The sequence below is a fragment of the Parasteatoda tepidariorum genome, chromosome 5, assembly GCF_982258835.1.
Source record: "Parasteatoda tepidariorum strain Cologne lab strain chromosome 5, Ptep-v5.0, whole genome shotgun sequence".
Taxonomy (NCBI): domain Eukaryota; kingdom Metazoa; phylum Arthropoda; class Arachnida; order Araneae; family Theridiidae; genus Parasteatoda; species Parasteatoda tepidariorum.
Window position 1 is genome coordinate 17,859,360 of NC_141759.1, and position 26,563 is coordinate 17,885,922.

The window sequence follows — 26,563 nt, forward strand, 5'->3', positions numbered from 1 at the left end:
ACATCCAAATAATAATTTTTTTTCTAATTATAATCTTACTTAATTATTCAAAAGAATTGGTATAAAATCATCATAACTTTCAGATTTAATAATTCCCAGTATCTAATAATTCCTAACACATCTTATTACATCATAAAAACCTCGTTTTTTTCTAATTTAAATTTATTCATTCTAAAAACATCATATTAGTCAAAGTTTCTAATTAGTTTCCTAATTATAATCTAATTTTATTATTCTAAACACCATCTTATAACATTGTCAGAGTATTACATTTTTCCTACCTTATAAGCTAATAATCATTCTGAACATAAAACATCATCAGAGTTTCTAATTTTTTTTTTCTAATTATAATCTAATCTAATTATTCTAAACACAACTTATAACATCGTCAGTTTTTAATTTTTTTTCGAATTACAACATAGCCTAATTATTTTAGAAGCATCTTATAACATCTTCAGTGTTTCTTTCTTTTTGTGTTTTTCAGCTGTTTAATCTAATCATTATAAACGCATTTTAAGATCGTCAGAGTTAAAAATTTTTTTTCTATTTTAATATAATCTAATCATTCTAAACACATCTTATAACATCGTTACCAATTTCCCAATTTTTTAAAAATTCTAATCTAATCTAATCATTTTAAGCTCATAACATTGTCAGAGTTATCAATTTATTAAAAATTATAATCTAGTCTAATGATTCTTAACACATCTTATAAACATCGTCTGAGTATTCAATTTTTTCTACCTATAATCTAAATATCATTCTAAACACAACACATCGTCAGAGTTTCCTATTTTTTTACGAAATTACAATATAATATAATTATTTTAAAAGCGTTTCAAAGCATCATCAGAGTTTCCTGTTTTGTTTTTAATTCTAATATAATCTAATCATTTTAAATACAACTTGTACTATCGTCAGAGTTTTCAATTTTTTTTTTAATCTAACCATTCTAAACACATAACATTGTCAGAGTTACGAAATTATTAAAAATTATTATCTAATCTAATAATTAGAGACTCATCTTATATTACTCGAGCTTCTGATCCCTCCCCCCTTCTTATTTCTAATCTAATTTTAGTGTTCTAAACACATCCTTATGACATTTTTAGGCCTCCCTATTTTTTTTATTATTTTTTTTAATGATTCTAAAGTAATTCTAATCATTCTAAACAGCTATTAACAAAATGTTCTGATTTTCAAAATCCGATTGGATAAAAAATTTATGACGTTTTTATTCCTTTTTATTCTATACCGTCATCAAAAAATAAAAAATAAATAATGAATAAGAAAGGTGAATACACGCATATTGTCAGTAACTGTACAGGCCCCCTCCAAATGCACTTGTTCACCGGCAGTAACAAGTGCATTCAATAGGAAATAAGAAAAATCTGTGGAATGTGCCCTCGGCTACTTTTAGTGCCCCTCGCCCTCCTCCGCTGGTCATTTCTTTGAAGTTGCGGCTCTCTTTAAGATCCCCCTTTTAACCCCTCCCCACTTTACCCTAAGATTGTGAGGAGATAAAAAATAAAAAAAATCGGCTGCCAGTTTCATTTCGCGGGAATTGTTCGATACAGAATTTTTGACCGATATTTATTTTTTATTGTAAAATTCGCTGAAACAAAAGAATAACTCCTTTATTTTCTGCACAAAAAAGAAGAAAGCGAAAAAAAGAGAGGGAAGGATAAAAAGAAAAGAGGAGAAAAAAAAAGAAGAGATTTCGCATTTGTGGTAAAATGTTTGTTGAAGAGTTTGAAACAGTTTCATAATATATTATTGAAATTGATACTCTTCCTCCCAAGCTGTAACTGTGACCACATAGAATAAAGATAAAAAGATATTTTGTTTGCTAATATTATATAAATCGGTAATACTTAGAAATAATGCTCATTGTTTTTTTTCTTTTTTTTCATAACTTTTTTTAATGTTTAAGTCCCCGCTAAACTGAAGTAAATGCAGCATTTTGAGAAAACATTGGGGAGTTTGGAGTTTTTATGCAAAAATGAAATGGAGAGCATGTTTATAAAATGAATTTCCGCTCAATTGGTTAATCAATAAACTGGCTGATAATGGTGCTTATGCACACCATTTTATTTCTTAAATAAACAATTATTTTTCATGTCTTCTTTATGAATTTAATGTAAATATATTTTACTGAAAAATAATACCATATTTTATAAAATTTTTATGATTGGTTTAAAAAATATAAATCCATGTAAGATCCTGTTTTTTGTTTCGAACAAAAAGTAGAGGTTAATAGATTATTAAAGAAAAAAAAAGCTTTTTCGTTTTAACGCTTACTTTAATTTTTATAAAAAAATCATGGTTAAAAAAAGCTTTACATGTGGGCTTATTTGCAAATCTTGGCAGTTACGGATATTTTACTCCGTTCGAAAATGGGCTAAAATTGAAATGGTTTTTTACTACCAGTTACAAGTTTCTTCCTCATTTGCGTGAAAGTTTCCCTTCTACGGATTTTCTTATGAAGATAAGTCAATATTAAGATTACGGTACACCCGACATATTACTTACTTGTCGTATAACAGATCAAAGTAGTAACGGATACTTTTCTCTTCTCGAAAACAAGCTAGAAATGTAATGGTTTTACTACCAGTTACTTTCTCACTTGCGTATAAGATCTCTTTCCGCAGATTTTCTCGTGATGGTAAGTCAATATATTAAAAGTGGTGGTTGCGGTACACCCAACTTATTTGTTTTATGACAAGTCTCGAACATTTTGTCACGAACTTAGTCACGAACATTTTGCTTCTCTTGCAATCGAAAGCTTCAAATTTAATGGTTTTACTACCAGTTACCAGTTTTTTTCTCATTTGCGTTAAATATTCCTTTCCACAGATTTCTCGTGGTGGCAAGACATTATTAACAACATTAAATATCGTGTTGTTTTCATCAACCATTGCATCTTTGTAAATAAAGCGAAAGTTCACTCATTAATTGTAGTAAAAATCTATAATATTATTTATTTTATCTACTTGTTTAATAAATTTTATTTATTTATTTGCAGCTCAATCTGACCTCAGCGAGACAGCGAAGAGACTTCGAACAGAGAAACCTTACGGGACCAAGTATGAGCAGACGACGCAATTATTCCTCCCCTCCACTCGTCCCCCCTGCATAGACAGCCTGTACCAAGAAGCGTGTACCAGTCCAGTGGCCGTCATGTGTACCATTGACCAGTACAGGACGGACGGACTTTCGGCCTCCGAACTCTTCATGGTCACTCCCGTCTTGGGAGGGACAAGAAAGAAAAAACGGAAGCTTCTGGACATCGAAACAAGAAAGGTAAGACAGATAACGAAAGGCTTAACTTTAGTTTCCATAGCAGACATCCTCAGACTTTGCGGCTGGGGGAGTTCTTACCGTAGACAAACTATATATTTAGAAAAAACTTAACAATTATTTAGGATTCTCGACCGAGCTCAATTGTCGAGAAAATGGAGACGAGTTGAGAAAATTCGAAATATGTTTTTTTTCCTTCTTTTTCTTTCTTTCTTTCTTTTTTTTTTCTTTTTGAATTAATGGTGGATTTTTACTAAATGGGAAGTATCTTTCGATACGTGTAAAATACAAGGCCTTCAACCAGTCACTATTTGAAGTATAGAGTGTGCGGCATTTTAGATTCTTCTTTAATAAATTTTTTTCTGACAAAATTAAACGAATACAATCATGCAATCAGAGCCGCGATGGCTCAGGGGATAGAGCATTCGCCTTCCAATGAGGTGAACCGGTTTCGAATCCCGGAAATGGCTGGTCGATACGAATTCCGCATCCGGCTAGCACCGACATGAGTGCTGACGTGAAATATCCTGAGTGGTAGACGGATCATGGGTTAGAGTCCCCTTGCCGTTAGGCGAACCGTGGGAGGTTCTCGTGGTCTTCCTCTCTAGGTAACGCAAATGCGGGTTAGTTCCATCAAAAAAGTCTTCCACGAAGGCAAATTTCTCCTAATACTTGATCCAGAAGTTCCTTTGTCTTCTGGATTGGGTTCAAAATTACGAGGTTACACAGTTGGACATTCGCAGTCGTAAACCCAGAAATTGGGTCGGCTGTTCAACGACGGTTAAAAAATTATGAAATCATGTAATCAGCAGGTTTTGAAAGGTGGTAAATAGTCTTTTTTCTGATTTGTGTTAAGTAACTTTATTTTTGTACGATTATCGTTAAAAGAATTATCGGTTTGAGCATCATCCAAATCGGTTTTCATCAATTTAAACTGTAATAAATAATTTAAAAAAAATCTAAAACTGACAAATGCGCAGTTTTACATAGCTTACTCAAACTACAAAGATTTGAAGAAAATTCCATAAAAGTTCGAAAATTTACGAAGCTTTTTCTCCTAATATTTTAAAGCGACACCCTTATTTTTCACATTTTTGAAGGAAAAGTACTATACGAATTATTACTGTCGTATAATGGTCAATCATCAAAAGTTTGTGACGTACAATAAATATCAATTAAAAGGAAATCAAAAATTTATGTCAAAAATAGATAAATTCAAGTAAACGCGACATTTATCAAGTGGCAGTTAAAACAAAACCGAATGTTTTTTATTTTTTTTAAATTCCTTTTTTGCAGACTTTATAATAAGCTTCTTAATTACATGATAAAAGAAGTCGTATTCAAGAATTACAATATTTTGTTTAATGTTTATTAGTGGGTATTATTAGATTAACAAAACATTCATATTTTCGTAAGACTTTTAGAGCGTGAAATTAAATAAATTTAATCATCATTTGTTTTGTGCTAATATTTATGAATTCGGACCAAAGAAAAAACTATTCCCGAAAATAAATTTCCGATGTCATTAAAGAACTGAAACTTCTAACATTTAAAAAACTAGTGTAATAAACGGTTTAGTTTTATTTCTAAAAGAAAGAGAAAAATCAACATTAAGTTTGATTAGCACTTGAGCCTTATTCTTACTTTCATAGTGCACTATTATCTGATTTAAATTTCTAAAATATTTTACTTTAACGCAGAAAAACTCATCTGCATTCAATGATAATAATAAAAAATAAAAAAAATTTAAAAAAATAGGAATCTAGGTCATTGTCATTTAAATTGTTTTGGGGAATAATTTAAATTAGTTTGTTGTTCATGCTTGATATATAATTGCATGATTCTTTCTTACACAAATAAATTAGTTCAATGTATCTTAAGATGAAGTCGTAAATGAATTTTTATGACATTAAAATTAATTATTAGATTTCATGATTTAATTTTAATTCGTCAAATATGGGCGAAAGTATTGAACAATAATTTATTGCTTACATTAAATTTTCAAATAATTCCGAACACAATGAAAAAATAATTCGTTTCTCTATCTGTATTATTAAAATTTTTCAGCGTTTTTTTTTGGAGAGAAAAGAAAAAGCTTTTTCTCCTTTTTCACAAGCACGCTTTTTTCAGTACTTGTTATTAGAATCCCTAGGGATTCTTTTTTTCTCTGGAAGATAAAACTTTAAGGTAATTTTTTTTGTCACAATCAGCTTAAAATAAAATTAAGAGTTGAATAAGCGTTTTGAAAATTAAAATTTTCACAGCATTTTATTTATGTATCTGCATTCGATGTTTTCTTTAAAAAAATTTTCTTTTTAATTTTGCGTATAGGGAAATATAGAAAATGTTTTAATTGATATACAAGCAATGACAGAATGCGTAGATTTACTGCGAAAACCATAATGCTGATTTTTTTTTTTTAATTGAAAAATATTGCTGAAATTTGCAACTTTGAAAATAGGGAAATTTTCGCGCATTTTTAAAATTTTCGAAAGATTTGAGCCATGTTATTAATTTTTAAAATTTAATTAATTTTTATTAAAGTGTGCATGTCATGCAGCTGAAAAGATGTTAATTTTATTTTTAAAAAAAAATGTTCTGAGGATACTTTTAATTCCTTAATCATGGAGGAGTTTATTGTAAGAATTATTTTCTCATATTTTTAAACACATTGTATTCTTTAAATACTACTCATAGTAAAATATTGTTTACTCCTTATCAAAGGTGAAGATTAAAAAGTTAACATATTACGGACGCAAGTTGATGCTTTAGTTAAGGAAAACAAAAACTATAGAAATCTGACAAATCACAGGAAGGCAGTTGAATAAAACACTTAAACCTGTTTGATTGCGGAAAGAAAACCTTCATATTTGAACCTGAAATCGAACAAGTTTTGATGTATATGTACTTATATGCTTTTTTAAAATATTTTTTTAATGTTATTTGGCAGATTTCGATTACGTTACCTCCCTTAAAAACGTTACGTTACCCCCGTTACCTCCGTTACGACTTCAAATAAGTATCCTTTTTTGTTCTAATTTTTAATAAGAATTTTTTTTAAAAATTATGTTTTCCTGCTAATTAACATTTCATACCAGTTGAAGACTGAAAAATAAAAAAAGCTAAGTTTATTTTTCAAAATAATAAATATTAAAGTTTTACAACCTTAGGAGTAAAATATTTCGCTAAATTATTTTGTCTCATTTTTATATTATATGCGTCATTTATTTGTAAATAATTTTGTTTATGTTTACATTATTTTTCACTTGGAATTTAAATGTTTTTCATATGGTTCTGAAAGAATTCTTAAGAGCTAATAAAGCAAATTTATGAATCGCTAATAGTTTTTTGTCTCTTTTCTAACATAATATGGCGTATTTTTTAGTCTCGTAATCGTTTTCACTTTCAAATGAATTATTTCTAGTTTTCTAATATATAATTAAATCCAATATTTCATTACATATTTAGAAAATAAGAAATGATTTATTTGAATAAGGCTCATTCCTTTAATATTAAAAATAGTTTTGATGATCATGATTTAAAAGTGAATGGAATACTTTACAAAAAAAAAAAAAAAAAAAAATCTTTTCTATCATGAAAAGCAAAGAATACTGTTTCATAATATCAAATAGCCCTAGATTGATAAATAGATATAGATATCTTTTTTAAAGTATAATTTGTGATAAAATTACAACTAATAAAATTTAAAAATTATATTTATAAGAAAAAATGGTAACGCAAAATTGTAATTTTGCAGTAGATAACTTAAACAGTTTTTATTAAAAGAAAAATTCGAATATTAGTGTATTTTAAATCCTGCTTCTTGAATGTTACTCAAAAACCTGATTATGATAATTGTGTAAATTAACAAGCTTAATGAATCTCAATTAATATTTATCAAAATATTTTATAAAAGTAAAGGTGATAGAAAGTTCTTTAAGAGAGCAGAAAGCTCTCGAAACTAATATTGTATGAATTAAAAATCATAAAATATTATAAGTAAATAAAGCTAAGTCTTTTTTACAAGTATAGTTAAAGTTTAGTTTCATCTTTTCTGATGTGTCCCATGTGGTCTAGTGGTTAGGATTCGTGGCTTTCACCCACGCGGCCCGGGTTCGATTCCCGGCATGGGAAAATTTTTTGTTAATCGTTTCTATGTAAACGAAAATTAATAATTCACATTAAATGAAACGAAAATCAATTAGTTTAATTTACCCCCATTGATACATATTTTTTTAAAATTATGTAATGATATATTATGTATTCGTTCTCTGCAACGTTTCATTCGTTCTCTGCTAAATTTGATAGTTTAAATAATTATAACATTTTATTTCTGTAGTACGATTATGTCTCACGGAAAAACTAACAATTATTTTACTAAATTAAAATTTAAAAATAAATTCCTGATTAATAGTTAAACAACATCGTTCATGAAATTTAATGCTGTTTCAGTCCTATAACATCAAAACGTATACTGTTTAGTTTATCAATTCTGTTACAGAAAAAAATGATACAGTTATTTTATTTATTTATCATTTATTACCGCAATTTGAAATTCGTCTAGTTAATTACTCGTATTAATTAGTCTATTTACCTTTTGAATTTTTTAAGGTAAATAGACTAATTAATACTATAAAATTAGTGCCAATATACTATAAAATTAGTCTGCTCGCATAGCTCTGAGATATAATTCATGTTTTAGTATTAAAGTTCTTTTTCTTTTTATAATAATTTTTTGTAATCATTATAAGTCATTTAAACGTATTCATGTTATTATTTTTTAGCCTGCCAACTTTTCTCTTGTGAAAACAAAACAAGATCGTATACAGTCTGGTAGTGCTTCTCTTCCTCCTATGGTGTCTCCATCTATGGGCTTCACTCTTAAACAAAATGAAAACTTAGAATTGGAGCGACTGCCATCTCCTGAAGAACAAGCGATGCTCGTTTCGCTTGAATATCCGTCCATGGTAGTTCCTGTTGATACATCTGGAAAAACATTCAACCGAATGTCTTTGCTTAGAAGATCCTTAATTCATGTAAGTAGCAAATATCAACTTTTAACTGAAATATTTTGAGTATTACAAAAAAAAAAAAAAAAATGGAACTTCAATGAAAATCTCGGGGTATTCGAATTCACATTGTTTTCAATGTTTGTTTATGATAAATAATTATATCTTTTACCTATATAGAATATTGCAAGGCAGAGCTTTAACGAAATTAATATTTTCTTTTTTTATGTTAGTTTATTATCTTAGTTATAGTTTGTTTTTCATGTTAGATTCCTATAACACCAAAGGAATTTTTCTTTTGTAAGAAAAACAATAAGTTACCCAGTGCGTGCGCACACATGTTTGTTTTATAAACATAATGGGAGAAGATTGTAAGATGGAAATAAGGTGAAATGATGCTCTTTTTTATCACTTTTCTGTGCTGATACCAGAAATAAATAAAAATGTCTTCCTCTTTTTTGTTGAAGGCTACTACAATAGTTATTAACTCGTCTTCGTCATAAACATCCAATTTGTATATCTTTACTATTAGCGATCAGCCTTTTAACGGTGAATTGGAGACTTGTCGTAACAGCGGAGTTATCGTAATGCGCCGTTCTCGTTATATCCAGTTTTTATTGTATTTTAATGACCTTTTTTGGAACAAAAATTGCTATTTTATAACAAATATTTTCTTAATTTATTTTTTAAAAAAAATACTTTATCATTACTTTTTTATTAAAACTAAATGGTTTATAGTTAGTTTTTTGTTCGATATAACTCATAATGGCAAAAAGAATCGCTGTTTTGTACAAGTAAGCATACTTATTTGCTGTTGAAATAGCAATAAAACTGAGTAAAAGATTAAATAGACACGTTTACCTATTTTCATTTCATTTTGAACAATAATTTTGATTTAAAATACATATTTAAAGTAGAATGCTATTAATTGGATATTATTTTCTTTTATAAAGAGAAATATAACTTTACCGGTAGTTGCTCACACATGTTTTTTCATTTATAATAAGTTAGTGTGCAAATATAATGTTAGTGTGCAAACGGAGCATAAATTGAATACATTTAAGTAACTAAATTATAGGAGAAATTATCCTGCATTTGAATATGGAAGAGACGAAAAAATAATTTAAGAATAAATTATTTCATTTTAAGGTTCGTGATTAATTAAATTACGTCAAATGGGTATAAAACTACCAAAGTGAAGTAACCACAACAACTCAGGACGCTTCAATCACAAATGAGTGTTGTAAAAAAGGATAGTATTTAAATAACTTACAAGACTCTATTTTAAATCAAAATTCTAAACATGGAGCAATTAAGAAGCTAACTCATTTACAAATAATTATGAGTGAATGCTACTCACCATTGGTTACCGAAAGAAGACGAAATAAAAACAGAAAAATACCCTTTACAGTTTTATTTGGGAAAACAATAAGAAAGTTTACCACCTAAAATATGAATCACAGCAACCACAAGTTAAGAGATAAACACATGAAAAATGATTAAACCAGTAAGGATCAAAGAACAAACTTGACCCAGATAATGACAGAAATGATATATGACTGTGTATTCGGCTGGAGCCCCAGGGTATAAAAGATCAAATTAGGATAGATTTACTAGTATTGGGGAAGCAGTGGTTTACTATAAAGATCATTAACTAACTTAATAGAATTTTTCGAAGTATGGAATGGTTTTCAGAAATCAAGTTCGATTCATGAGTTGTAGTTCCGGAAATCACGAACTTGATTCCTGGAAATCATTCGATAATTTGGAAAAATTATAATAAGGTAGTGAATGATCTTTCTGGTACCATACTCAACCTCATTCTCACAGAACGCATGTTTCTTTTATTATCTTGTTAAAATTTATTGAAATCCTCTGTCCCTATTGGTTACATTACTTGGCACGTGCTTGACTCTTTCTTGGTGTTTAGACACTGAAAAGGTTCTTGTTTATTTATCCGAAACTATAGTATGTCCACTTCTGCACTTTCATTTATGTTTCATACAGTTTTTGTTTTGTTTACACAGAACAAATATAGTGCGGCTTTGAAGAGTACTCCTCCAGACTGAAAGTCTGGGGCTGTCTGCTGCTATGGTAACAAGCGAGAGCACATTTCTAATGGGGGTGAAATGGAGAAAAAAAGGTGTCGATTGGTTTACTCACGATGACCTACGCTAAAATTAAGACAAAACTGTTCACCCCACACCCCTATTCGAAGTGACCTTTCCTCGTAACCATAGTACTCGCCATGACGCGAGACGGGTGTCTGGAGGAGTTCTCCTGAGAGCCGCACTATACACCCTATTCTTTTTGGATGGAATTTTCCCGTTATTTATCCTACTTGATTGTTGATCGTTAAATTTAAAATAATAATAATAATATTTATACATACGAGGTTATTTATTTTACTTTTAGGCTGATTTCGTTATCAAGCGGAAAAAGAGCAAAAAACGATCGAAAAGACGTCACACATTCTGCGAAGGTGACAATCGTGAAATCGAGAGAGCTTTGCGCAATGTCACTAACACGTCTTGCCAGACCGATGACTTGATGGACATTGGTTCGGACTCTTCCTCGGCCACCCTCATACGACGTCCATCTTTCTTGACCAAGAGGCGGTCTCGATCTGTCCAGGACAACTCTAGGAGAAAGACAAATGCCCTGGATGATTTGGATCTGGACTCACTCAAGAATTTGGATTCCAAAGATTCGGCGACAGAAGATGATAAAGAGAAATCGCCCTGTAAGGTAAGATAATCGTTTCGTGATTTAAAATTTATTATTAAAGTAAATAAATTAATTAATAAATAAATAAAACTAATTAATCATAAAAAATTTTTCAAGATTTTATATAAAAACAGTTACTATTTTCCATGATTTTATATTTTGGTGAAGAAAGCAGTTACAATTTTCCATGACTGGTTCTTTTAGATAATAGAACAGTTACCATTTTCCATGTCGTGGTTTTTATGGCGAAAAGAACAGTAGCATCTTTATATGACTGGTTCTTTTGAAGAAAAAATTCAATCGCAATTTTTCTTGTTTGATCATTTTGGAGAAAAGAATAGTTGCAGTTCCCCATGAGTGGCTCTAATGCAGAAAAGAACCAATAAAATTTTCTACGATTGATTCATTTACAGAAAAGAACAGAGAAAAAATTCTATGGCTGGAACTTTCGGCGAAAAGATCAATTAAAATTTTCCATGACTGATTATTTTGTGGTTACAATTTTCTATGACTAATAATTCTAGAGAATTAGACAGTTACTACTTTCCATGATTATTAATTTTTTCTTAAATGAGCTGTTAAAATTTTCCATGATTGGGGGAAATTAAGGGGGAAAATAATAATAATTTTTCGAATTAATCATTACATTGGGGGGAAAACAGTTTTTATGTCTTTTGAGGGTTAGAGCTATCAATTTTCTTTTTTTTTCTTTTGGAGAAAAAAAGAAAAAAAGTTACAATTTTTCATCGTTGATTCTTTTAGTGAAAGAGATAAATTTCAATTTAACATGACTGATTGTTTTGAGGGAGAAAAAATTACAATTTTCCTCGATTAGAGAATCAGACAGTTACAATTTTCTATTATTAAGTTACTATTTAGGGAAAAACAATTACAATTCTTCATTAGTGATTACTTTGGGGCAAAAACAGTTACAATTTTACATGATTGATTGATAAGTCGATGACTGTAATCTAAATGATAGGTTTGAGAAAATAAACAGTTACAATTTTTTATTATTAACCAGTTACTTAGGAGGAAGGAATTACAGTTGCAATTTTCGATGTCTGATTACTTTGGTGTGAAACAGTTAAAATTTTTATGACTGAGATTTTTATATAAGAAAAACGTTAAATTTTTTTAATAAGGGAAAAAAAAAGATTTTGCAAAATTTTCCATGACTGATTGCTTTCTTGGAGAGGGTATGATTTTTTAAGTTTGATTAATTTGAGATGGGACAGTAATAATTTTTCCTTCCTTACTAACTTCGAAAAAAAGACGATGTAAAACATTGAAATGGACAAAGAGGGTTAAAAACATATTTTTCAAAAATGTTCCTGTTTTCTTTTTTAAATAATTATCTCAACTTTATAATTAAAACAATTGGTAGTTCTGTACCTCTTTTTCCACTTGTTCCTCGATTTCCGATAATTTTATAAAATAATTTCAGTTGCTTTCCTTAAACTACCAGAATTAATTTGAAAACTCCCCATTTTATTCAAATTATCCCCATTTTCTTCATTTTCATTCTAATATCCTCAGAATTATTGAAACAAATAGGAATATAGTGAAGAGAAAGTCTTTTGTTACCTGATCATCCATGTAAATCTAGCATCTTCTTAACTTATGTGTTTCAAAAAAAGGAAGAAAAAAAATTTTTCTGTCTTTCGAAAAGTAACTAAAACATACCTCAAATAAATAACATTGTGGCGTAACTACTACTACGATTATTTAACATCGATTCCGTAGTATATAAAACATGTTGCTCTTTAATTACTTCGAGGTACAGCATGATAGGCTATGGTTAACATTGACGATTAGTATTAATACTATATTGGAGTCCCGGGCATGATAGGTAGTCGTCTACTTCGATGGAGTGGGATAATCGGTATCTGCGACTTTCTTCACCTCTCTTACACACATGAGAGTATCTGTACCGTATACACTCGCCAGTAAATAGAAATACCCAGAAAAGTCTACACACTCAACCACAACCACTCAATTTCAGCTAATAGCCTAATGTACAATATTCAGCTCTCCCAACCAGCGCCTAAAATTCGATTAATTAATCACAATTCTTCTGCAAATTCGTTAATCAACTATTTATTTTCATCATCGAAATATCTCCGATTAAATTCTGGAGTATATTGTGGTGTAACTACCACTACAGTTATTAAATAACAATTTTCTAGTAAATAAGACATTTTGTAAATATTTTCGATTACTGCTATCTATTCCCACAACATGTTGTGATTTTTCCAAACATACTAAAAAGTGCAACGTTAAGAAAAGTATTTTTTAATAAATAATTTGAAAAAGCATAGTTTTTTTTCTTTTTTTTTCGTAGAAAAAGGAGAAAAATGCTTAAAAATCGAATTTCAAAATAACTGATAGAAATAAAATAAGCTATCAACAGGATAAAATGAAATTTTTTTATTTATTTTTTATTTTTATGTAAAATTTTAAATTGCATAAAACATGTGTCATCCGGAGCTTTTGATGCAAAATGAAATATCAATTATTCCGATGTAAATTTTAATTCTGTGAATGCAATCTTTTTTACATATTACATTTCCTGAGATTTAACAAAGCAGGTTTCGTCACTAATTGATTGGTAAATCCATTAATCCGAATTTTGAGCTTTAAAAAAAGAGAACAATTTTTTTAATTTATTTCAACTTTTTTTTCGTAAAAAAATTCAAAATTTGCTAATTATAAAAACAGTGAAAACCAGAATTTCCTATACTTTAATGTAATTCTCAAAATCATAAATGCCGCTGTTGTTATTGTTTAACATTAATTTATATTTATTTACTTATCTTCATTTAATTAAAGATAAATTTTTTTTTCATTAAAATTCTTAAAAGAAAATTATTTAGTTTACATTTGTGGCGCCATCTGTTAATGGACAGAAGGATGACTTTAAATAGTTATTATTTTCAGGATTTAAAGATACATAATGCGCTCTCCTAGTTGTGAAATACCGAAAATAACTTCGGAAAATAATTTGCGAATTAATTTGTTGAATATGAGTTTCGAATAAATAAACAGAAAAAACATAATCGGAATATTAAATCAATTATATTAAATTAATGAATGAATAAGAAGCTTTTTTTATTCTATATATTTATTATTACATATATTATACTGGTAATTTTGAAATTATAAAATAATCGACAATTATTTAAATTGTTGAGTTATTGTTGTTGCAAAATAAACGCTGTAATTTTTCCTACCATTCGTGTTTTTACCTTTTTTTTCTTAATTTTAGTATTTTAATAACCTTTTTTTTTTTACCTAAATATGATTCTTTGTTTTGCAATTATAGAAATGAATTAGATTCACTTTTTAAAATAAATACTTGTTTACTCATAACGTAGATCAGTATTCGAAAGCAAAAATTCATATTCGTAACGTGCCGAAATAGCTCAGTTGGGAGAGCGTTAGACTGAAGATCTAAAGGTCCCTGGTTCGATCCCGGGTTTCGGCAGATTCTAATTCCTCGGTAGTATAGTGGTCAGTATCCCCGCCTGTCACGCGGGAGACCGGGGTTCGATTCCCCGCCGGGGAGGTTTTTTTAAAAAGTTTTTAAGAAATTAATCAAGAATTTGAATTCTACAAATAATGATTAATTTACAGATATTTTTTTAAAATCATTTTTGCCGTTAATTCTTTTCTCAATTTATTACTGTTAATTTTTTTTACTTTTTTTTGTTAAAAAAAGCTAATAAAATGATATAAATTTGAATTTATTTAGGTTTTAGAAAATATTCGAAATATTATTTTTTTACATCGAATGCACTTATTTTCTTATTAAATGAGTCTAAATCATTTCTTTAACCAGAAATTATTTCTAAAATTTTTGATGAAAACCTTAATCTGATGAAAGCATTAAATATCCAACAGAAGATAATAAATATTAAAAATTTCTTTGAATGTTATCTTGACATACGAAGACTTGATGACCTATAATATCCTTGATGGCCAAACTTATTATAATACATTGCTCGTGTAGTGCGTACCTATGGTGTAGTGGTTATCACATCCGCCTAACACGCGGAAGGTCCCAGGTTCGAAACCTGGTAGGTACAAGCATGTAATTTTAAATTATGAACGAAATGTTTCTTTTTAAACATTTTTAAACTTTAGCGTGAAACATTTTTATTTTTTTTAATTTCATTATTTTTTAAGTACTTATTGTAGGTGTATTTTCAATAATCAATATATTTTTTGAAATAAATTTTAAGCATGAATTATATTTTTAGTATTATATTTAGAATTTTGCTTTTAATTATTAAAAAAAAATTTAAATTACAAAATAATTCATATTTTTTATAAGTGAAATTTTTAATACTATTTTTTATTTAAACTTTGACTTTAAAACATATTTATTAACACGTTCACACCGGGTGTTGCGCCTGAAAGCTGGACGAAAAAGAGAAAACACTGGTAGAAGAACTATTTCAATATTAGATAATATTCGGGAGTAGTCAGTTAATCTAATATCAACAATAGCAATTCACTGTAAGGAAAATTATCACTGCGAAGAGGCAATTCAATATAAAAATTGAATCTATTAAAAACAATTGGTAGTTATGGATTTTTATTATTTCCGGAAAAAAACTAAAAAATGAAATTTTTTTGTTACCAGTTTTTACTCCGGTGTGCCGCCCGATGAGACAATCTAGCGTGACTCACCGGTGGGTCACCCCGGCGTGAACGTGTTAATACATCAAGAAATATTTATTTATAAATTTTATTCCTAGCAGAAAATGACAGAAAATGAATCTAAATAAATTTTTAATTTTAATCGAAACATTTATTTTTTATTCACTTAAAATTTCAAGATTGAATTTTTTAGGTATGTGGCATTTTTGTACATAATATTGCGCATTGCAATATGTAGCATACGATACATGTTGTTGCTTAAAAAAAATGTCCTATTTGTTCTGAAATTCTATTTTAGCGTCAATAGCATTAACAATAGAGAGAAAATAGTTGTCAAGGCACTTTTCTCAAATCTGTCATGAAGCACTTAAGTTATTTTTTCAGCTGCACGACACAGTAGAATACTTAATTTATCTATATCGATTTTTAATTTATTAATTAGACGTTAGCTAAACAAAATTATTGTTTTCGGCTGTGCCTTTCTCTTTCATTTAATTTGTTCATTAAAATATGATTCTTGAAAATTTATCTCTATATCAATTTATATTGTCTTACCTAATTAGTTTATTAGACATTAACCAAACAGAATTACAGCCACGCAAAATTATTTAATTCTTTTTACCTTTCTTTTTTATTTCATTTGTAAAAAAATATGATTTTTAAAATTTATCTCTAAATCAATTTATAATTTTTTACCTGATAAGTTCATTAGACAATATCCAAGCAGAATTATGAAATTCTGTTTTTATGTAAAACACCACTTTCATTCCATTAAAATTTTTGAACTATACTTATACATACCCTCCAACTTATGAGGATTTTGAAAATAATTCTTTCTAGTGGTAGCGAACCAAAGTAGAAATTTTTAAAGCAAATGGATCTCTCATAAAACTTTTATCAGAACTTAAGAATCTAGCCATATGGCCTGCACTTTTATAAGTAATAGTGGACAAGTTACGCTAAAATGAATTTTTTTTTTAAATATTAAGACATTAACAGAGATGCCAACTTGATCAGCTTTGTAGAATAGCATTTTCTAGTGGTAACGAAATTTAAGTTACTTTTAGTTTACTATTTTCCCCTTTAAGTAATTTTTCCACCACTAAACATCAAAAATTATAAGCATCATATAAAATGCAACGTTTAAGCTGAAATTTATTGGTTGCTCTACTAAAAAATAGGCGTACCTCTCCTTTTCTCGCGAATTTTACCAACTAATTTGCTACCACTATTTCAGAATGCGGAGCAGTTGGCATCCCTGCATTAATTTTGCTACCGTCTGAAAAGAAGATTTCTGAAACTACGGAAATTCCGTAGCAGTTGGAGGGTATGCTTATAGATGAGTTTGACCACCACTACATGTAAATAATTGCAACAAATATATAAAAGCATAATAATCTTTCCTATATCGTATTTCAACATGGTCAGAATATAAATATATTTTTGATTAAGATTGTATTTCTTTTACTACCGTTTGAAAAAAACTTTTTTCGGATAGAGTGAAAGATGGTAGGCGGGGATACCACAGGAGGCTATAAATGAGAAAAGTGGTAGAAACTCAATTAATTTTTATTTATTTATTAAATCTTTAATTATTCAACCGTAACTACCACTATGACTTTCATTTCAAAGTATTAATATTTAGAGCAGAAACATTCCCTCTTAGTAGCAAACTCCAAAAAAATGATATGCTGTTGAAAGATGATAATTTTATTTTGTTCTGATAAAATTTCGAATTTTATTAGTCGGCACTTTTTGCATTTATAGTCGTCCATAGCAACCCTGTGACACTTTTTAAATTTCAGCAAAATTACCAAAAATTCTGAAAGCATTAGTTTGCAATTAACTACCATTCTATATATTTTGCATGGTAATGGGCAGTCCTGAAATTGTGGTAGAACAATTGTTTCAAAACCATCATTTCCTCCGCCATAATTTATTTATTATTTAGGCATCCGCGACTAGATATGGTAAAAAAATAAAATGGTAGTAACAGTAGAATGTAGTAACAGAGAATGAGTTCATAAGTTGATCTTTTTCTTTCCAGTCCAACCCGGCCACCCTCAAAAAATCCAAGTCTTCCTCCCTTCGCTCCAGAGCTTACAATTTCAATCCTATCTCCAGCCTCTCAGCTGCTATATCCATAGCCGCTGTCAAGATGAGGAATTCCTCCAGGAAACAGGACGATGGTCGATCTTCCAGTGGAAACTGGAGTGCCAGCAGCAGCACTCGGGCATCTGTGGACTCGGACCACCATCAAGCAGCCTCTCCAGTGGACGGCATCAGTAGTCCCTCTCGAAATTCGGTGGGCAAGGATTCTGTACTGTCGGACACTACTCACCAGGATCCGCACAATAGGTCAGTATTACTCCCCTCACATCCTAGTGGTACAATTGATCAGGGCATCTGGGCCGCGAAGTGATCCCTATCTCATTCATCATGAATTTAAGTTCAGTTTGTGCTGAGTGTTTACGGTCAGCAGGCAGTGAAGTTGCTGTTTATACACTTCAAGCACTTTGCTTGAGTAACTAAAAACAAATGGAAATAATAAAAGCTACTTGGCCTAAACTAGGTTTGCTTCAAAAAATTTAAATTGTAGTCGTCGTAGATGAGTAAAAAAGGTGTCAGCATAATTCATTTTTTAGGTTGATCGATCTCAGCAGTTGTGATTTTATTTTGCAGAATTTTAATTTTTAGAAAAGCTTTCTTCACGTAACAGGGCTAAAAGTATTTATGCATTAGGAAAAAAAACAAAACAAAACAAAAAACGCACCAGACTGGTGAGAAGATGATATCATTTAAACTTATTTTCGCGAAAAGTGGAATATCCATGACTACCAAGACTTTTTTTTAAAAACAGTTATAAGATGAGCATAGGACTGTTTTATGTCCGTGAGGAGCCTACTTGACCGAAGTGGTATCGCCCGCCAAACGCTTTGCGTGGAAGTAGCAGGTTCGAATCCCACTGTCACCCTGGATGTATCCTCCTGCTCTTCTTTTTCGTATTGGGCTATCTGTCCTTCTACTTGACAAAGGTTTTTACGCCTGCGAACGTGTCTTGTACCAATAAATCAAATTATATCCCCGAGTGAGTTAATATAATAGTCATGAACAGTTTATGATTAAACACATTTCAGCGTATATCATAACCCTAAATACCCAGCTATAATTGAAATGGTTTTACTACCAGTACATACCTGCCAACTTTTAAGCCCTTCCATTATCATTTTTCCCAGTGGTATTAAAATGGAATTAAAACTTCAATTTTAAGCAAACAAATACGTTGTATTTGAAAAAACTTAAGTTGACAACCATGGTAGTAACGCATATTAATATATGTGCTTAATTTTTGTAAGAATAGTGGTGATCAAAATCATCTAAAAATTAAGTTTATAAAAGAAAAAATAGTATATACTTACTACCACTTTAAATATGAAAATAAAATCTTCCGGAAAATCCGGAAGAGTTGGCAGGTATGCCAGTATTTCTCTTTTCCGTCTCACTTTCAGGACTATACATGTGACTACTAATTTACTCGAAGCCTGACATTGTCCCGCAGTGGACTGATAGTTAAGACACGGTTCCCAGCAGATCACCGAAATCAAGCATCACTGACTGCGGTCAGTGTGCGGGTGGGTGACCAATTGGATCAGTCTGCGTAGGGACTGAGGGTGTGCGGTATTGGTCCTCGTTAAACTGTGCTACCGTAAAGTGCTCGACCTCGCGTGCAGGTCGTTGGGCTACCGAAGCAGGGGTGCCATCTCCTCTGCAGAGGATCAAAATTGTGATAGCATGTCTTCGGATCATCCTCAAGGATTCCCAGACAGTCGCCAATAGCCCATTGTGCAGCTCTAGTGCGACGTAAATGAACTACAACAACGGAGCCTGACATTAGGTGCATGACGTCAACAAGACGAAAAAAATCCGCATTTTTATCTCCTATTCTTTTAGCCTGCTTTCAAGCAAGCATTGTTAGGTGAAGGCAACTCCAAGTCAGGCTTATAATGATTGGATCTTTGCATCACGTGGTTATTTTTTTGCCTATCATTTCGAAGTAGAGTTTTTTAACATCAGAAATGTTATAAATTTTACAAGTTTTTTTTTTTAGGCCTATGGCGTCAGAAGGTCCTGTCTGCTTTTAGTCCTTGTGTAAATGGTGTGTAAGATTCAAGCGTGAATGTAACCATTCATTATTGGTGTTGAGGAGAAAGAAAGAGTGATTAAAATCATCAAAAGTCATTCTTATTTTCTAGTTAGACTGAAATGCGTCTGTCACTGTTGGGAACCGCTTATGAATTATTTTAGCCTCAAATCCGGTTTAAGACGATTTTAATTCTTCCTTTGATCTTTCACCCATTTTAACGTAACTAATAATAGAAGATGAAGAAAGTGATCATAGTAGCTTGAAGTTTCGGTTGGTTAATCAGGGATTTCTATGTATAGTGAGCAAGAACAAGCACTCAGAATAACTTTTGATCTAATAATCGAATTTTTATGTACTAGAACTCAAACTGAATGGTTCAAGGGGTGACTTCAAATACTATAGTTAATATGCAAACGACATTTGAAATTACAAAGCTCCCAAGAACGTATTTTTTCTGAATAAACATATTTCTTTTCACGACAGATTTATATTCTTAACCTTCAAAACTTCGGGAATTGCCGCAATATGGAACTTTCTAGTTTCGAAAACATACGCTAGATGGCATTGGCAGTGAATCAGAACAAATTTGATACGGTTGCAAACGGTTAGGATTCCAAAAATTGGGTAGCAGCAGGGCAATGCTCATAAACCAATAAGACTTTTCCACATGTGTCAAATTTAAACATGTACCTTGATTTTCTGGACGCCATTTAAATAAATAAAAAAATGATAACAATAATAAACACAAACATCCTTTTTTTCAGATCCAGAGATGATATTTTGCCAATACAGTCTTTGACTTGCTCACCAGTAAAGCCCAGAAAATATCTAGGTGGATGGGAGGCACAAAATGGAAGAATTTCCAGCACACCAACCCCCGACCACACCTCCCAGTGTTCCTCAAGTACTCCATTGGTGCGGTCTCCTTACGTAGGACGCCGTGGCATCAACGACGACGGGGACTCATCCGTCTACTCAGTAGACACGGATGGTTACTACACATCCATGCACACGGACAGTGGGCTGTGGACCAGTGCAATCCCCACTTTGAAATCTGAAGACATCATCGCTGAAATGGCGAGATTTAGAGAACGCCAAGAATCTCAAAGTTCTGTGAGCACAGTTGATAACAGTAGCATCAACAGCTTTCTGTCTAAATCGGCCACGGAATGTTCATCGAACAGTGGTAGCTTAAAGAGAGAATCAGTAGAAAAGCTGCCACTGCCGACTGCCGATAAAGAACAAAATTCTAAACTGTGCCCGATGAAGTTGGAACAAGATTTGGAAGACAGCGACAAGTCGTACTCGCCTCAGCCTCAGAACGGATCTACATCAGAGTCAGATCATGAAGTGGGGGACCGGATTCGAGAAAAAACGGCCATCAGCGCGAATCGATATCCTTCCATGTGTGCTGTGTCACCAGAAACGAGTGATGATGAGAATTCAGAAATGAAAACGAAAACGATGAATTCGAAAGTGAACGTCATTGTGGCTGAAGTACATCGGGAAGACAACCGTCATGATTATTCCAAAGCTCCAAACCAAAATAAGACAGATTTCAAGACTGAAACGCCTCATTTACCTCAAAATAGTTCCTTTGCCCCCTCCTGGTCATCTAACTCGTCTACATCTATAAATATGTATAGAAGTGAAACTCCTGTTCCTTCAACTTTTTCTTCAACCATATGTCAGTCCACAGCAGTCAGTACTTCTACACCTCGTTCTGGCGTAAACATCACGACTTTTTCACCAGATTTTAATGACTCTGTCAGTCCACAACCTAAACATAATCCTAATGATTTTGGAAATATTAGTAAACAATCGCCCGTTAGGTTTAACAATAGTGAAGAGCTGATAGTTACCGAGCCCCCAACCTCTCCACTTGTCAAAAACAAATCCCTGATTCCGCTTAAGTATGCTCAAAGGATCACCGTGACCCCCATTGCTCGGAAAGATTATACCCCGGCTGGTACCGGAGTAACAGGGAGACCAGCTCCTTTGCAATATTCAGGTAAAGAATTACATTCACCCAAAATTGAAAAAACATTTAGTAGAAACCAAACTAAAAGCGATGGAGCATCAACTTATGTTTCTTTTAAAGCTCCTGACTCTCCAGCATCATCTGTTATCAGCGTTGTATCTTCTAATTCTGATAAGCCATTAGTATCTAGCCCAACAAATTCCCTTCAACGTCCCGTAGCCAGGGTAACTTTAGATCCCACTGGAAAAGTCGTTTATTCTTCCAATTCTCTTGAAAGACCTGTAAGTAATAGAGTCAGCCAAACAAGTGAGGCTTCACCCAGAGTTTATGCAACCATGCCAAAACAACAAAGTAATAACCATATCAATAAACCAAAAGAAATTTCAAGTGTTGATGGAAACGGGCAGGCTGCTTCAATAAATAAAGTTGAAAGTTCTGTTCCCTATCATCAAGATAATAATCCAACTTCAAGCTTCTCTTCTTTCAAATCCAATAATTCGAAAGATTTTACTTTCAGGCCTTCTAGAGGTGGAAGATTTTGCCGGTCATACTTCCCTTCGCACCTCATTTCAACTAATTCTTCCAGAGGAGGAGGACATCAACAAGCTTCAAACAGAGCACCATATTCGCCAGCTGCGTCAACTTTGCAAGAAAACAATTCTTCTCATACATTACAAAAGCCCCTTGATGGCTCTACTGCACAAAATCATCCTAGGTTGTGTCCAGAACTATCTAATCACTCAGCTTCGAGGCCTACTTCTTTTAATCACGCCAGTTCAGTGCCAAACACTCAGAGGTCTGTCATGAATAACCCAAACCAACACAATACAACGACTAATTCAGGTATATGGCCAAACAGGAACTATTTCTCTCCAATCAACAATAGAGAACCCAGCCTACAGAAGCAGTCTCCCACAGAATCTTACGCCTCAACTCATATTACGCCCTATTCACCAAATCGCACTTCACTTAGCCCTCCAGATTTAATACCATCTGGTGAATCTCCACCATCAACATTAGACATTACTTCACCTGCCATGAGTAAGAGACTGATTCCTGAACCCAAATCGCCTCTGACTTTGACTCCTCCAACAAAGGAGAATCTGAAGTCTTTATCTGCCAATGAACTTTTCGCAATTATCCATAATTCCAAAAAGAAACTTAATATAAAGACTGATTCAGATAAATCTATGTCCCCCATGTCTTCGAGATCTGTGTCGCCAGCCTTGAGCCAAAGTTCTCTCTCCAGGTTGCAGCCTGTAGAGACAGGAATTCTCTCAAGGCGAACTGACGTCAACTCTCCGAACGTGTGCAATAGCATGTCTTCCCCTGCAACTAAAAGACTGAATGCCCTAGAGAAACCGGCAACCAAACCAACCAGTATGCGGGACTTTAAAATGCTGCTCTTGCAAGCTAGAACAGGGAGCACGAATGGCAATTCCCGGCCATCTGCAGCCGAATTGCTTAAGGTATCACCGCCAAAAAACTCGCCAGGATTATCGAATATCAGCTATAAATCACCCACGCCTTCACCTTTAAAAACGCCAAGCAACTCATTTATTTCTTCTAATCCTAATTACTCTCCGGGACATGGAACTGTGCCTACAAAAAGGATTATGAGGACTAGGTCGCCTTATTTATCTCGTTATGATTCGGCATATCCACCGATTATCGAAGATTGTTCAGAAGAAACTGAGTCCTATGATGTTGTGAGTGAGTGCCTTAATTCAAGTCCAAAGTACTATTCTACAAGCAGCCATGATACTATTACTAAACCCTCACCTGCAAAAGCTACTAGTACATGGGTTTAGTAATGATGTAAATATATTTTTAGAGATAGATTCTATGAATTGCATTAATTTATTAGTTTGTTTTCATACTAACATAGTTTTTTTTATTATTTTTTTTTTCTGTGAATCTTATGGTTGTCTTGGGAAAATTTTGCAATAATTTGTTGTGGGAATATGAGCTAGATATTTTTGCGGTGATTCATTTGCTTTTCGGTACTATTTTCATTGCAAAAATGATAGTTCATTAGTCTATGGGTAAATTCACCATTTATGATTCTCGTATTTGCAGACTTTAAAATCATAGAATACAGTTAAAAAATTTCAACAATTCTGATAATTTTTGTGAAAATAAGTAAATTAGTCTAATTGGTGTCATAAGCACTTACTCCAATATTTAGCAAGTTTCATTAGCTTAAAAAAACTTAATAAACTAGAAACTGGGTGTTACGGACGCAACACAATATGTTACGTCTATAACAGCATATTTTTAATTTTTTTTAAAAAATTTTATATATAAAAGTATTTGGAGTGAGTATAAATTATACCAAGACTTACTTTCACAAAAATTATTAGAACACTCTCGGAAATAAAACGCTCACTTTTGACAATTCAGTAATCCTTGAGCTGTATTTCGTTAATTTTGAGAATCATTTCGTCACGAAATCACGTGATTTGTGACGAAACGAGGATTCTTAAATATACTACGCAAATGTTTTCTGAACTCGGAACTTCATCGCCTTGGGTAATTGTTAACTAGACGATCGAAACTAGAATGACGAAATATTTCTTTTCTTTTGACGAAATTCGTTCCCTCTAAGAAGTGACGTTTGTTATTTCGTCACTTTGACGAAATATTCGCTCGGAGCATGTACCAGGAAACGGTTTTGTCGAAAAACGAAGAAAGTTTCGTGAAATTTGGGTATCCATTTTTTACAGCGAACAGCACGAATTTTATAATTGTGCTATAAAACTTTAAAAGTGAAAATACGACATTCGTAAATGGTGGAATTGCTCTGATGTTGTGAGTTTTTTTTCTTTCTTTTCTCCTCAGATGACGTAATTGGATTCATTTTTTGCTTTTCATAATTTTCACTTAAACCATTAACTAAGCTACAGTAAGTACAGTAGAACCTCGCTAATCCGAACTAATTGGGATCTTTGCCTTAAAGTTTTTAATTTCGCAGTCGTTTGGCAAATTTGTACAAAATATTTTTTTTGCCAAGCACAGATAATACATGAAACAACATATATCTGTTTTAGAAATCTTTCAGATTGTACCACTCAAAGATTTTTAACTGCATAACAAATCAAAATAGACTGATTTTATATGATGTTACAATCTTTAAAAACGAAGACTGGTTATTTCGGTAACTCAAAACATAGTCACGAACTATTTTTTATAGAAAATGTTTACACTAGTTTGAATGTCTAATAAACGAAAGCTTTTTGCCCAACTCAATGCCTTAAAACAATTGTTAAATGAATTTTTGTATTTAATTATTATGTCATTGGATTGGCCTAAAGGTATTTTAAACAAAGTTATATACATGTTTGATGAGTAATTCATACTTTTAGAATTACAAAAAAATCAGACTGAACCATGCTTGCCAACTTTTGCTATTAACGAGACTGATTTTATAAAGTGGTAGTGAACGGGAATTGAATTAAAGAATTTAAAAACAAACAAACAAGGTCTTAGACAGATCACTCAACAACTACATATAAGACTTTTATGTATGTGCTGTTTTTCGAAAGCTCCATCATCATATGAAATTATGCATTTTTTTGCAAATAATATGCTACTTTTATAACTGCTGTGAGTTTGCAACTGTTAGGTCGAGTTTAGTCTATCTAAAGCCAGCGATGTCTATGCTCATCGGGAAAATGGCGCAAAACGTCAATATGGAGAAAAAAAATTTATTCAAAAACTTACTACAATGGTGCATTATCTGCCAAATTGGCGATTTTTAAAAATGTTTAATAACTTTTATAATAGTTAAGTTATTTGTCTGTACTAAAGCACATATAATTCTTCACGGCAAGATTATATATATACATAATTTAAAATCATCGCATTGTTTCAAGCGTAAGGCACTAAAACTATGGCGTTTTTATTTTCCTTGGCGACAAAGCTTCGAAAAACAGCGCTAAAAAAGACGGCCTGAATACGTCAAAACCTGTTTGACTGCTGTAGAAAAGGGCATAAAGTTAAAGCAGTAAAATCAGGCAATAAAACTGGTTTTGATTTTTTTTTTTATCTTGAGCTTAGAACTCAACAGATTTCAATAACTTTCTGTGCTTCCCTCCTCTAAATACTAATTTGTGACATCTAACTTCTATACTTTTTCTACTTCATTTTTAAAAAAAGAATCTAAATATATATGTTAAGAGCGGTCATTGCAAGATACCCTGTAAATCGAAAAGCTTGTCAGAAAACATATTAAGGAAATTATAGCTAAATAAACCTTGTATATTTTTGCAATGTAATATTTTTAAAAACAGTATTTAGAACTTGATTATTGTGTTGAAGGTTTTGAATGCATTTACATTCCTTATTTATTTTGTGCTTAATAAATATTATTAAAAAATTTAATGTTTCTGTTTATTTTCGATGCCAAGAAGTGCAACCTAAAAAAATCATTGGGTATTTTTGAGTTTTCACTTGATAACACCATTATATACAGAAATATCTAATTACCTACATAAAGTTTTTTTTTGTAATCATCAAAACTACTTTCCTAAGTAAAATTGAAAGTGTGGCTTACAATTATGTTGTCTTCAGCCTTTTCATATGTAATCATATAGTCAGTGATTAGAAGTATACGGTCACTACCCAGATAGCAAAATAAGGTTTATTTTCACTCAACAAAAACCTTTTAATGTAAACCTAAAAAGGTTTGCAATACGGTTTACGTGTAAACCTTCTAGCCTTAAAACGAGATCTGTG

General features: G+C 31.6%; 1 protein-coding gene and 4 non-coding genes across 5 annotated transcripts in view; all 5 read left to right on the forward strand.

The window, feature by feature from the left end:
• The window catches only part of LOC107436801 (uncharacterized), a 106,949-nt gene extending 80,740 nt beyond the window's left edge, over nt 1–26,209 (forward strand). Inside the window, exons 2-6 of the mRNA XM_043048999.3 lie at nt 3,026–3,303; nt 8,085–8,336; nt 10,725–11,057; nt 17,749–18,059; nt 20,610–26,209. Of these exons, the coding sequence (XP_042904933.2) occupies nt 3,026–3,303; nt 8,085–8,336; nt 10,725–11,057; nt 17,749–18,059; nt 20,610–23,637 (4,202 nt within the window). The 3' untranslated portion in view covers nt 23,638–26,209. The remainder of the gene's footprint in view (nt 1–3,025; nt 3,304–8,084; nt 8,337–10,724; nt 11,058–17,748; nt 18,060–20,609) is intronic.
• TRNAE-UUC (transfer RNA glutamic acid (anticodon UUC)) lies at nt 7,363–7,434 on the forward strand. The gene has a single exon. It is a non-coding gene; the product is annotated as a tRNA-Glu (tRNA).
• TRNAF-GAA (transfer RNA phenylalanine (anticodon GAA)) lies at nt 14,451–14,523 on the forward strand. The gene has a single exon. It is a non-coding gene; the product is annotated as a tRNA-Phe (tRNA).
• Nucleotides 14,533–14,604, forward strand: TRNAD-GUC (transfer RNA aspartic acid (anticodon GUC)). The gene has a single exon. It is a non-coding gene; the product is annotated as a tRNA-Asp (tRNA).
• On the forward strand, nt 15,052–15,124 carry TRNAV-AAC (transfer RNA valine (anticodon AAC)). Its single transcript has one exon. It is a non-coding gene; the product is annotated as a tRNA-Val (tRNA).
• Nucleotides 26,210–26,563: the final 354 nt, after the last annotated feature.